This window comes from Pinus tabuliformis, chromosome 6 (assembly GCF_031772625.1).
Source record: "Pinus tabuliformis cultivar Carrire ecotype Pingquan chromosome 6, CPIR1, whole genome shotgun sequence".
Taxonomy (NCBI): Eukaryota; Viridiplantae; Streptophyta; class Pinopsida; order Pinales; family Pinaceae; genus Pinus; species Pinus tabuliformis.
The window spans coordinates 684,208,197-684,222,154 of record NC_142292.1 but is presented as its reverse complement, the minus strand read 5'-3'; the positions used below and the strand labels follow the sequence as shown (position 1 = coordinate 684,222,154).

General features: G+C 36.5%; 1 protein-coding gene across 3 annotated transcripts in view; it reads right to left on the bottom strand.

Moving 5' to 3' along the window:
- LOC149260501 (phosphoglycerate mutase-like protein 1) overlaps window positions 1-13,958 on the bottom strand; it is a 239,034-nt gene that overhangs the window by 96,021 nt on the left and 129,055 nt on the right. For all 3 annotated transcript variants that reach the window (XM_089420774.1, XM_089420770.1, XM_089420775.1), the window contains 2 exons: window positions 11,717-11,796; window positions 11,293-11,455 (listed from right to left, as the gene is read on the bottom strand). In XM_089420774.1, the coding sequence (XP_089276900.1) occupies window positions 11,293-11,455; window positions 11,717-11,796 (243 nt within the window). The remainder of the gene's footprint in view (window positions 1-11,292; window positions 11,456-11,716; window positions 11,797-13,958) is intronic.

Below are 13,958 nucleotides of genomic sequence, written 5' to 3'. Positions count from 1 at the left end.
TATGAAAGAGGCTTTAGGCCTCATGGCTAGGGCTTTTGGCCCTCCTTATGCTAGCAGCTAGGCCTCCAAGGGCTATAGTGATGAAGCAAATAAACTTTTGTCCCTTGAAACCCTTCTTCAATGGATAATTAGCCCGTAAAACCAAGATTAGCCCACAAGTTGACAAAAATACAATGAGAAAACACTATAGACCCTTACCCAAAATTACTTTAATCCTGCAAAACAAAATGTAAGCCCTTGGAATCACTTGCAAAAACGAATTTAGGCCACCCTTCTAGGGTTGCGGCCAAGTCTCCAAGGCCTAATTAGGCCTCCGGCTTTCTTGTGGAGGCTAAACAGGGGCTGTATCAAGGGCTTTTAGCCCTCAAACACCTGCAACTAGGCCAAGAGTGACTTCAAGCCCTTGCGACTACCACTTCCAAGCAAGATATGTCAATTTTAAGCCCAAAAATGACCTCCAGCACCAAGGAATCACTTGCAAAATAAATTAGAAGACAAATACTCAAGAAAACCCTAGTTGCAGCAGCAAAAAAGCCCTCTGGGGGTAGCAGCTTCCTCAAGGACGTTGGACATTGGCTTTCTAGCACTTGAGTCTTGAGGCCTTGGACTTCTAGACCACAAATCAGCCCTTTATGGTTGAAAGACTTCCTTCAGGCTGGATGGCTAAAAACACTCTCAAACCCTAGTTGTCTAGGCTAGGTGAGGACTAGGATCTTCACACTTGAGTTTCTCTTTTAAAATTTGATGCTTTAGCCCCTACAAGATAAATAAATAGGGCCCAAGACACAAGGTCTAGAAATTTCTAAAATAAAATCCATAATTATTATTTACAGATAATACGTACGGTTAGAAATAATTTATAAAATATTTTACAAATTATTTACAATAATATACAATGAAATTTTAGCTCTAATTAGCAAATAAATCTTTTTAGTCCAAGTATATTTTGAAAAATAATTTGATGGAAATAATTTTGAATTTAATGTACAAACCCAAACTTTGCACAATGGATCGTTAAATAAGCTCAGAGTCCAAACAAGGTATTTTCACCTCAAAGTCCATGAACTTGGGCTTTCCCCAAGGGCTGAATCACTTGAAATAGACTAGAAATCTAGAGATACCTGTTAGATCTACCAGCATCTAAGTGTTTAGCCCAAAACCTAAAGCAAGATACTAGTGCTAATAGATAGTCCAACCACTGGCTATGAAACAATAATCTTCAATAATAGCATAAAATTAGAGCATTAAACCCATTCAGCACATACCAAGAATCATTAAGCAAAGGACACCTTGAATTGAAACCCCAAAGACTTTTTATTAACGCAGAAATTCCAGCCAAGCTTAGCTCAGTACAAAAGATTTTCAACACAGTTCAAGTTACAATGAGGAGCTTGAGAGCTTCCTTATATAGAAAAAATGATAGGAAATAACCCCTCCAAGTGGAAATAACCCCTAGTTGCATCGATCCATGGCTTGATCCTGGAAGAAAAATTTTGATCCCTTGATTAGCCAGCACGAATCTCAAAAAATATTCAACCTTCCTTGTTCATTGTTCTGGAGGGGTCCAACCTTGACTTTTGGACCATGGAGGACCTCCAAAAAATAGAATTATCGTTACTTGTGCAAAATTCTCAACTACCTGGTCCAAAGAATTCGATTTGCTAGGAAAATAGTCTTCTATGCCCCAACAAATTTTTGGATTGGGTCCTTCTGCCTTGGAAATGAGGCATTTTATCTTTGACTTGAATTTTTCCTTTGAAAATAGCCTCAAATAATTTTTGATGAATTTTCCACTTGGAGGGTAATTAATTTTCCCTTCATTTTATTTTTTGGATAATTTTTGGCTAATATTAATTTTAATTGAAAAGACTCAAGAGGGGATTAATTATTTTTCCACCCTCTAAGTGTATCTAAACAATATTTTGGTAATGGTGTTCTAATTATGAGGAATCATCCCCAAAAATAGTTCTAAACACACTTTTACATCAAAATATTACAAATTCAACCCTTAGAAGGGGGAATTACATATAGACTCAAATGCTTAAGACAACCAAATTCTGCGACAAGACACATGACCTAGTATGAATAATACAGACTCAATAACACTAAGACTCACCTAAGACCTTGTTAATGAGCTTCAACCTAGCTTTGAGGTATATGTGGGAGAAACAATTTGTCAATTATCCATGTTTACAAACACAAATAATTTGGTGAGGTTAAAAAACTCCCTAGAGTGAAACCCTTTGAGAAGAATCATAGGCTTAGCTAGGTGTTGTTACATGGCTTAATAGTCATACTAGAATCATTTTTACATTACAAAAGCAGAATTTGGGATTACAATGATGACACTAATTGAAAAAAAAATATTTGTGGCTTTGTACCTTGCTTCTTGGATTGTTGACATGTACATGGTCAACATCTGGCTCTACTTGGGGACACGTTGCCTCAATGAAGGAATGTGAGAATCCAGAATCCCATATCCAAGAAAAAAACATTAGATAGATATTTGCTCTTAAATCAAAATCATCACATATATATCATCAAACATATATCATCTGCTAGAATAGAAATCCTATTCTAACAATGAAATCTTAAAGACATAAAACATAAATGTTGAAAACTATCTAATGATAGAAACAAAATCCTATCTAAGAGAGTAGGATTAGAGATACTATACAAAAGATGCATCGTGGCATCAGGTATCATCTTTTAAGTCTGATCTAGAGAACCTATCTACTCACAAGCGGATCCATTGGCTGCTTATCTGATGTTCCCTGTTGAATCCTGGTTCTCTTAAGCTAATGAAGGTTCTCAATGTTGTATTGCATATTCTCCTCAAATATCTTCCTTTTCCCTTTCTTATTCATGATATGGGATTATGTAGAGTCTCAGGCTGCTTCTTCCATAGGCTCAAAGAAATCAGCCAATACTACATTATATTCTATACAATGCCCTTCAACCTCTGTATTGTCAAGTCTCCCTGGGTTCTCAACATGATGTCTTCTTTCGACTTCTCTATATAACCTAACCATAATACCCGCAGCTGCAAGAATAGTGACATAGGATAGGTCTCATTGAATGCACCCTCCAAGATCGGCTACAAACTTTTTGGATAGAAGCACTCCCCATACATTAGGTACATCTATAATGGCAATATCCATAGTAATTATCCAGTACGGGAAATTTTCTAAACAAACTTGTAAATCCTTGATTACGCCAAGGACCTCAATCTTCTTTGAATCCATGCAACATATATTATGATAAGGCCTTGATATTCTCAAATTCAACTGGTCCATAACCTTCTTAGTCATGACATTCCTTGAAGCCCCAGAATCCAACATACAGTTGTGCAATAAACAATCAGTTACCATCAAAATTAAGAAGAAGGGATGATGATCCTCGTTTGTCATGTAACAGTTCGAATCCTTTAACTTGATTTCTTCATCTTTATGGTGCGCATCAGTTTTATCTTGTTGAGATATGCCTGGTTTTCAGAAATGTTGTTCTTTGAGATGGAATCCTCAAAAGCTCAAGGACAGGGACATAGATCTTTGCATTGTTTAACCATGTGACCCAATCAATTTTCAAATCTGACTGATATGTTTTAGAAGCAATTCTTTCCTTATTCTGCTCTTTATCTTTCTTGCAATAAGTATATCCCTTACTTCTAGCGATTTCCAAGATTTGCTCCTAAGATTACTTTCCTCCATACAATTCTGTAATTGGATCTTTATCATTACTGAATTTTTTTATGGTAAAGGATGAAGGGATCATGTCCATGCAATGAATTTCTTATTTTGTAGACAAGTAAGAATCTTGACTAATTATATTTATTTGCTTACTTGTTCCTTCATCTAAGATTCTTTTGGCAATGGCACAAGAGCTCTCTTCGTGAAAACTTTCAGATTGTTTGCAGAATGGCAAGGGTTGATCAACAACATTTGTGGATTCTAGCGGATTTGGTGGTCTTTGTTCATTTGGAGGATTCTTCTTTGGCCATGCATTATTATTACCCCTATTATTATTATTTCTAGGTTGAATATTTTGAGCTTGGGATCTTTCCATCTGTTAGCATAGCTTGCATAGCATTCATTTCTCTCACATGATCTATTTTCATGTCCTTAATCAATTGAGTTAATCTTTGATGGGATCATAGCCTACTTCTTTGACTTCTTTTCCTTTAGTCTTAGTTGGACCTCATTCAAAACTAGGAATTTCAAACTTCCTAGATGCTTTCTTATCTTTTTCCAATTCTTTAGCTCAAGTCTTAGCAGTCTTTAAGTTAGTTGGCTTAGAACGTCTTAACTCATAAGAAGTATCCACAACAAATGCATCCAGATAATATTCTAACAGAGATCTATCAATTGGTTTATAGTCTTGATGCATCTCCTTGACAATAACATTAAACTTCTTATTAAACTCATCAACGATCTCATTTTAATTTTTCTTTATATTGTTGATGATTCTAAGCAAATATCTCCCTTCCATTTTATCCCCATACTTGTCTTTGAAAGCATTTATGACAGCTTGCAAAGAATTGGAATTATATGACTTTATCCAAAAACCAATCCATTACATCTTCTTCCAAAGAAAGAACAAATAGCTTCATTTTGATATCCTCATGATTGTATGCACCTCGGGTAGCATGTTTCATCAAGAGAGTTGTAAATGCTCTGAGATGGGCTTCATCATTGATTGCATTGTTCCCCTGGAAAGTAGGAATCTTATCCAAACTGAACTCTGGGGGGTCATGAGGCCGACCTTGGATGTTACCAAAGTTGCAAGGAGTGAATAGGTCCATGATGTATTTCCCGACGGAATCAAGTAAAGGAAATGGATATCAGGAAGGGTTTCCTATCCGAGAAAAAATAGATGTTTACTAGAATGTAACTTGTTTAACCAATCTCTAAGAGTCTTTTCTGGATAAGGAGCAGGGCTAACCAAGCTGCCAATATTTCTTCTAGTATATGCTCTTGTGAATGGATGAATTAGTGTATTCGCCACTCAAAAAGGAAACTAACCCACATGTCTAGGTGTTAGAAAGTATTGTGATAGTGAGGATGAAAAAATGTCAAGGCGCCAAGAACAAGAAACTTGTCCATAGCAATGGCACCAGAAAATGTGTCGATTGATGGATCAAAGGGACGAATGATGAAAAGAAGAGATGTCGTGAAAACCAAGGACCACAAGATTAGTCCCCATCAATGGCATCAAAAATGGTTGTCACTCAAATTGTACACAGGAATGTGACGACGCTCAAGGCAGGGGTTGTCACTCTGACCCCTACCCTCTCCATTTAAGTTGTCTCCTAAATGCAAGCTAAGGGGGGTAGTCCCTATAGATGAGACGTTGAACAACTAGTTGGGAATCAACAAGTTAAGGAGACACAACTGAATGGCCTAGCAACTCGGTTCAAATTAAGAAGAAAATATGATTACTATGCACTATTTGATAATATTCCTTAGGATTATAAGATAGAGACCAGTGCCTTTAAAAAAATTAATTACTTGGACGATATGAATTAAATTCCAAGTCACCGGATGAACAGTGACTGTAGGATGCAAATTCTATCCTATATGAAATGCAAGACCTAAATCTACGTGAGATGTAAGCTCTTGGTAAATTTTGGTTAGATGGCCTATCTAAGTGAATCCTTCTTCTGAATTCTTTCGGAACTAGTCTCGAACACAAGTTGTAGAGAGAAGCCCAAAGGAAAGAGGCTATGGCCTCATTAACGATACCTCCCGTGGGGTTCTAACCACCTAGGTGCCTTCATTCCTACAAGGGATTGCCCGCAAGAGAATTGCAAGGTCACCTATGTTAACTACAAATGAGGGTCTAGAGTCCTCAAATTGTTTGAAGAAGGTGGTCCTATCTTCTTACAACCAAGCTTATGCTTGGAGGTAAATTTTAAGAATGCACTTCTAACTTAGAATGAAGATGCAAGATGTGAGTGATTGCTTCAATGAGATTATTAAATGTGCTAAGTACTTCAACAAAGTAAATTACTTGAGATCCAAATGCTTATAGTGATATTCAATACAAGAGCAATTAGATGAAGCACTTATAGAGCAATTGAAAGATTATCTCAATGAAACAAGATAAATAATTCCAATGAAACACAATTAACAATTCCAATTACATCAAGAGCATATTAGAACGTGTTAATGAGATCTTATTTAAGCCTTCTTGTGATGAAACAATTAGGCACAAGAAAATTCTTATAGCATTTATCACATAGATCAGAAGTCAAAGAAGCGCATTAGATGATCTCAAACACAATACTGACAAGCCCAACAAGAGATTACTAACAATGATCTTCAAGAATGCAATAATGACAATGCAAGGATGCAAATGCAAGAACTACAATGCCAAAGAGATTAGCTAAGATATGCTATGCAAAATGCAAAGATGATGCAATATGCAAAATGCAACTAACACTTTAACAATTTGAAATGAGAGAGATCCTTCAAAGCCAATGCAATGTTGTGCAATGATGCAAGAAGAAATGCAATGGAAGACTATTATCAAGTCACCAATGTAACTTAGGATATTTCAAGAACTTCTTTTACACTATATCACTGTTATAGATCAACCCACAAATTTATGCAATATCTATCCCACAATGCACTTGAAATGCATTCATTATTCCAATGAATTGAATCTTAGGCACTTATTTCAAATCTGATCAGACCTCCTTAACAATGACATCAGTCCAATATTTTAATTGCAAATGGGACAAATTTGCTCCTAATTTTATTTGTGAATTACTTTAGGATCTTAAGGTTGCTAAGATTAGTTTTAGGACCCCTTCTTAATGATAATGTGTCACCACTTATGCCACTTATGCTAACATTTCAGACCTAATGCAAATTTTGACAGTGAGGAGAGAAGGATAGGATAAGAGATGCAAACCCTTAGAGACCAAGTTTGATGATACTCAAGAAAGTGATCACTCCTCCAATGCCTGCAGTCACAATAGGTTAGCTTGAAACACAAGGAGCAGACCTCTTAGTTAACTGCAATCACAAATTGTTAGCCCAAATACATATGCAAATAATGGATCAGGCTTGTAGAGAACTAGCTACAAGACTAGGGCTTAAAGTTTTGATGTCTTAGCCTTGTAACCTTTCAAAAAAGACCTGCAACACCAATGGATCAACCTTAAATCAAGTGTATACGATGGATCTAACCCTCCAATGGCTGCAGCTAGGCCTAGGAAGCCCAATGAGGCTTGCTACCTACTCAGAAAGAGGCTTTAGGCCTCACGAATAGGGATTTTGGCCCTCGTTGTGCTAGCGATTAGGCTTTGAAGGGATATACTGATGAAGCAAATGAACTTTTGGCCCTTGAAAACCTTCCTCAATGGATAATGAGCCTGAAAACCAAGATTAGCCCACAAGTTGACAAAAATACAATGAGAAAACACAATAAACCCTTACCCAAAATTACTTTAAGCCTGCAAAACAAATTGTTAGCCCTTGGAATCACTTGCAAAAACGAATTTAGGCCCTTCTAGGGTTGCGGCCAAGTCTCCAAAGCCGAATTAGGTTTGTGGCTTCATTGTGGAGCTTGAAATGGGGTTATGACTAGGGCTTTTAGCCCTTAAACCCCTGCGATTAGGCCAAGAGTGGCCTCAAACCCTTTCGCCTACCACTTTCAAGCAAGATGTGTCAATTTTAAGTGCAAAAATGACCTCCAACGCCAAGGAACCACCTACAAAATAAATTTAGAAGACAAATACTCAAGAAATCCCCAGTTGCAGTAGCAGAAAAGCCCTCTAGGGCTAGCGGCTTCCTCAAGGTGGTTGGACGTTGGCTTTCTAGCACCTGAGTCTTGAAGCTTTAGGCTTATAGACCACAAATCAGCCCTTCTTGGTTGAGCGACTTCTTCCTTCAGGTTGGACGGCTCCTTCCAAGGCTAAAAACCCTCTCAAACCCTAGACGTCTAGGCTAGGTAAGTGCTAGGGTCTTCACACTTGAGTTTCTCTTTGAAAATTTGATCCTTTAGCACCTGCAAGATAAATAAATAGAGCCCAAGACACAAGATCTAGAAATTTCTAAAATAAAACCCAAAATTATTATTTACAAATAATATACAAGAATTAGAAATAATTTACAAAATTATTTACAATAATCTACAATGAAATTTTAGCTCTAATTAGCAAATAAATCCTTTTAGCCCAAGTAGATTTTGAAAAATAATTTGATGGAAATAATTTTGAATTTGATATACAAACCGAAACTCTGCACAATACATCGTTAGATAAGCTCAGTGTCCAAACAAGGTGTGGTCACCTCAAAATCCATGAACTTGGGCTTTCCCCAAGGGCTGAATCACCTGAAAATATCTCTACACACTCGAAAGATAGATTATTAGCTTCATAGGGGTTCAATTCACACAAATAGGCTAGAGATCTAGAAATACGTCCTAGATCTACCAGCTTCTAAGTATTTACTCTAACCCATAACCTAAAGCAAAATACCTGTGCTAATAGATGATCCAACCTCTGGCTATGAAACAATAATCTTCAATAATAGCATAAAATTAGAGCATTAAACCCATTCAGCACATACCATGAATCATTAAGCGAGAGACCCCTTGAATTGAAACCCCGAAAATCATTTTATTAATGCAGAAATTCCAGCAGAGCTTAGCTTAGTACAAAAGATTTTCAACAAAGTTCAAGTTACAATGAGGAGCTTGAGAGCTTCCTTATATAGAAAAAATGATAGGGAATAACCCCTCCAAGTGGAAATAATGGCTAGTTGCATCGATCCATGGCTTGATCCTAGAAGAAAAATTTTGATCCCTTGATTAGCTAGCACAAATCTCCAAAACATTCTGACCGTCCTTGTAAACTGTGCTGGAGGGGTCAAACTTTGGCTTCTGGACCATGGAGGACCTCTAAAAAATAGAATTATTGATACTTGTGCAAAATTCTCAACTGCCTAGTCTAAAGAATTCAATTTTCTAGAAAAATAGTCTTTTATGCCCCAACTAATTTCTTGATTGGGTCCTTCTGCCTTGGAAATGAGGCATTTTATCTTTGATTTGAATTTTTCCTTTGAAAATAGCCTCAAATAATTTTTGATGAATTTTCCACTTGGAGGGTAATTAATTTTCCCTTCATTTTATTTTTTGGATAATTTTTGGCTAATATTAATTTTATTTTTGTCAAAAATTAAAATTAAAAAGACTCAAAAGGGGATTAATTATTTTTCCACCCTCTAAGTGTATCTAAAAAATATTTTGGTAATGGTGTTCTAATTATGAGGAACCATTCACCAAAAATATTTCTAAACACACTTTTACATCAAAATATTACAAACCTAACCCTTAGAAAGGGAAATTACATATAGACTCAAACTCTTAAGACAACCAAATTCTGGGACAAGACACATGATCTAGTATGAAAAATACATTGACTCAATAACACTAGTACTCAACTAGGACCTCGTCAATGGGCTTCACCCTAGCGTTGGGGTATATCTGGGAGAAAAACTGTGTCAATTATCTGTGTTTACAAACACAGATAATTTGGTGAAGTTAAAAAACTCCCTAGAGTGAAACCCTTTGAGAAGAATCATAGGCTTGCCTAGGTGTTGTTACATGGCTTAGTAGTCATACTAGAATCATTTTTACATTACAAAAGCAGAAAACTGGATTACAATCATGACATCAATTGAAAAAAATTTACTTGTTGTTTTGTACCCTGCTTCTTGGACTGTTGACATGTACATGGTCAACAAGGACAAGAAATCGTTCGAAAACAAGGTATAACAGTTTATTGAGAAGGAAATCTTGAATCTATAAATGTGGAAATTCAAGTTGAAGAAAAGGGTACAAACACAGATCCCATTAATCACATTGTTTAGACAATTCCAAACCCAATTGAAGCCAAAACATACTCAGATGCTGCAATTCAAACAACATAAATTCCAAGTGAAGATCTAGTGATTAACCAAGCGACTTTTGTACTTGAAGGGAATCAGATACCTCGAGTAAACTAAGAAATCACCACAAACAGGTTAAAGGGGGATCAGATCACAATAACTCCTTATCAACACCCAAATCATAAAAGCGGACTTCCCAACCAATATGCATATCCTCGTCACTCAAATCAAAAACAAGTGACTTATGTTCTCAAGAATATTGATGTCACCATAATTTAGTCTTATGGTAAATATTCATCCTAACTATCCAATAACTGCAAGATCCCACAAAAGGTTGAGTTAGGAAGGTCAAATCCCTTCTCAGTTCGACAATTTTGTTTATCACTCAGAGGATCCTATCATCTTATATCATCGAAGATGACAACTCTAAGAATTTCAAAAGATGCAAATAGATTAGAACACAAAGAAACAGATGACATGCCTTGTCTGCAATAGCTTTGAGGAAAAAGCTTTCATGAAGAGGAGAGCAATTTATGAATATAAATAATTAATAATTAATAGTTAATAATTATTTGATATTAAAGAGACATGTCTTAAAGGACATAACCGTTCATGAAGGGACATCTGCCTAGGTATATAACCCGACCCTCATTTCTAAATATATCATATCATGTCTCTTGTACATTCAAACATTCCTATATAAATACTGCTTGTCCTATAATGGATACTTACATATTCCAGATATTCTGAATATTTCTACTGCATACGCCGTATACGAATGTTGTTCGTTACAGCCAACCTATGCTAGAAGAGCCAAAAGATCAGAGTTTGCACCATAATCTGCATCTCTGATATACTTTATAAGGGAAAGAACTTTAGTAGCTACCTGACTTGTAAACTCATCCATTAGCCTATGAAAGATAAAGTGCCCACTGCTCATATGTGCTATTAATACCTTCAAATATATATTTGCAATAATTAGTCCACAGGAAGGAAAGAGCATTCAATCTAAGCACCGACCAGAAGGGTCAAAAAATATCTGCACAAGGCTGAAATTACCAAAGAAATAAACTGTTCCAACTTTCTAGAATATCTAAACCAAAGAACATTTTTTGCGACTCGTTAGCCTTCTGAGAGCTGTAAAATTCGCAAAAATTAGTTGCTTTGTTTTTTAGATGGTATAGATTCTGGTTATATCACTAATTGCATGTCTTTAAAACAGTAGATTGAAAAGGTACTAGCAATTTCTCGCTCTCCTGATGCTGTTTCCAAATATGCTAAAATGAAAGATATTTCTATATATATATTATGAAGCATTGCTGGTATACCAATATGTTGAAAAAATAACAAACTGCAAAGATATTACACAGATTGCAAGCATCAACCCTATACTCACCATTTGTTCTCGACACCATTCATTGGCTATAAAGCGTGGACAATTTGCACTTGTGATTGCAGCACAATCGCCTTTGCCAGCATCAGTCACCATAAGCGGAGGAGATGCATCACCGTCTATATAGCCTCCACCACCAAAAACACCCACTGCTGTCTGCATAGTCCTGGTACAAAATATTATAAGTGCAATGTGATGCTCAGTATAACATTACAGATAAAATAGCAAGTCAAATCATATACTACACGATGGGACAGATTTTTCTCCAGATATCACTTACATAAATGTACATCCCTTATGAAATTTTTATTTTATAGTAAGGTAAAAGTTGTTCATCTTGGCACCAGTTCTTAACATTCAAAAATAGATTGAACCAAAGGGATAGAGTTAACATCAGTATATGCCAAGTTGCCAACAATTTCAATACCTCATTAATGGAGAAGTCACAACCAACTCAATCCTAGAAGCAATTCCAGTTTTCCAAATATGCTTACGAAGATTGTCAACCTGTTGGATTCAGTACTTTAGATACCCTTGTATAAATGCAGCATACCCATGCAGAGAAATTATTTAAACCCTTAGGAAATCCCCGTATGCTGACCTGACAAACAAATTTTTCTCTTTAAAAGTTTACTTTTTCATCAAATATCTTATTTTTAAGACATGCAAACTTACCAATGAAAGAAATTTCAGAACCAGTTAAAGTAATAGAAAACCAATGTTTTATTACACTCTTCACCCCATTTGATAAAACTGACACAGAAAAGGCCAAATGACCTATTACATGCTCCATAAATGTCTTGCACTGCTTGTGTAATCCTATAACCTAGCAGGATAGAAAAGAAAAAAATTGTTGTTTGAGCAAGTCAAAAGAGGGCCTATGTCTTACAATAACTATTTCTATTAGCCGTGTTAAAAACAACCACAAAGGTAAGGGATGTAACCCAAATATGCATGGCATTGCCCAAATACAAATAGAATCACATCACAACTTAAGATCAATGCAACTAATCAGTGCTTATTTTCCAGCAGTGGCAGAGGATAAGGAGTAAGAGGCTCCAAAGATTGAGGAGAGGCCAGCACCACTAGCAGCAGGGACCCAGTTTTCAGATCAGGATGAGGAGTTGGAGGCTTCTTCCACTTCTGTCAGGAGAAGACTGAGATTAGAGCAGACACTTAGACATGCTCAAGAACATATGGAGCCTCCTAGGAGTACTTTCAGGAAGAGCAAACCACTGAGGAAGTTTCCTAGTTATATGGTGCTCCTAGTGGCATCATAGATTCCAAGCCTACAAGTTTTGAGAAGGTAGCATATCAGCAGGTTTGGAGGGATGCCATGATGGAAGATTATGCTTCCATTATGAAGAATGATGAGTGGGACAGTGTGCTGAGGCCACAACGAAAATTAGTGGTCAGCTCTAGATGGATCTTTAAGATCAAAAATGTTGCAGATGGCAGTATTGAAAACTAGAAGGAAATGTTCATGATGGGAAGGTTCTCAAAAAAGGAGGGAGTGGAATATGAGAAGACATTTGCTCCAATCGCCTGGTATACTTCTATCAGGGCTATGATAGCTATTGCTTAAAACATGGGGTGGGGCATACATCAGATGGATGTGTGGGCATCCTTCCTCAAGGAATTATTGAGGAGATGTACATTAATCAGTCTCAGGACTTTGAGGTGCATGGGAGAGATTCTCATGTATGCAGATTGAAGAAGGCATTGTGCGGAACTCAAACAAGCACCAAGAACATGGTACTCGAGGATTGATGGGTATCTATTGGGCATGGGATTCATCAAGAGTGAGGCCGATCACTATACTTCAGACTAGTTGGTGATGATCCACTCATTTTGGTACATTATGTGTAGTGCATGAATTTTACCAACACGACAATCAAAATTTAACCTAAAATTTACCTATTTAAATGCAAATACATACCTGCACATGCCATTTGAAGTCAATTTCGACTATTGTTGCTCCCAATCTACTCTTGCTACCAAATCGTTCGTTTCCTCCCAGCCTATCTAGGATCAACCTATCTGCTTCCCAGATGAAGAAGACTTTGAAATTGAGGTCTTTTGGCCCCCATGCCCAAAACCCCAAGAACAATGCTCAAATCTCGATTTCTCAATTAATTTCACCTCTTTCACGATGGCTCTTCCTCTCTTTCATTCCCCTCTGCTTCACTAGAAAATTTCCCCTTTCATACCCCCTTGTTCAAGATTTAGATATTTCCCTCTCCCTAAATTCCTCTTCCCCCTTGAAAGTCCTCAATCAATCCCCTTATATTCACGAGGTTCCTTCCCCCTCTAGCAATCTCTCCACTGCCCTCCATTACTTCACCACCCTGTCATTAAACTATTCCCAAATTCTTAGGCGACGACCCCTTTTTGACAAGGTAGGTTCATGGTTGGAAGTCGTCACCTTCATTTTTACGACAGGGTCTTTTATTCCTATCATTTATATTCCTCGTTTATCTTATTTATTGTGTATTCCTTTGATTGTATCACAAATACATTATAGTTCCTTTTAGTTAATATAATATATATACTTTATGCTTTCTTTTTAGTTTGTATAGTATATATTATATATACAATTCCCTTTTTATTTTGTATATATAATATATATTATATTTGATTTATGTTACTAATAAGAACAATTAAGTAAC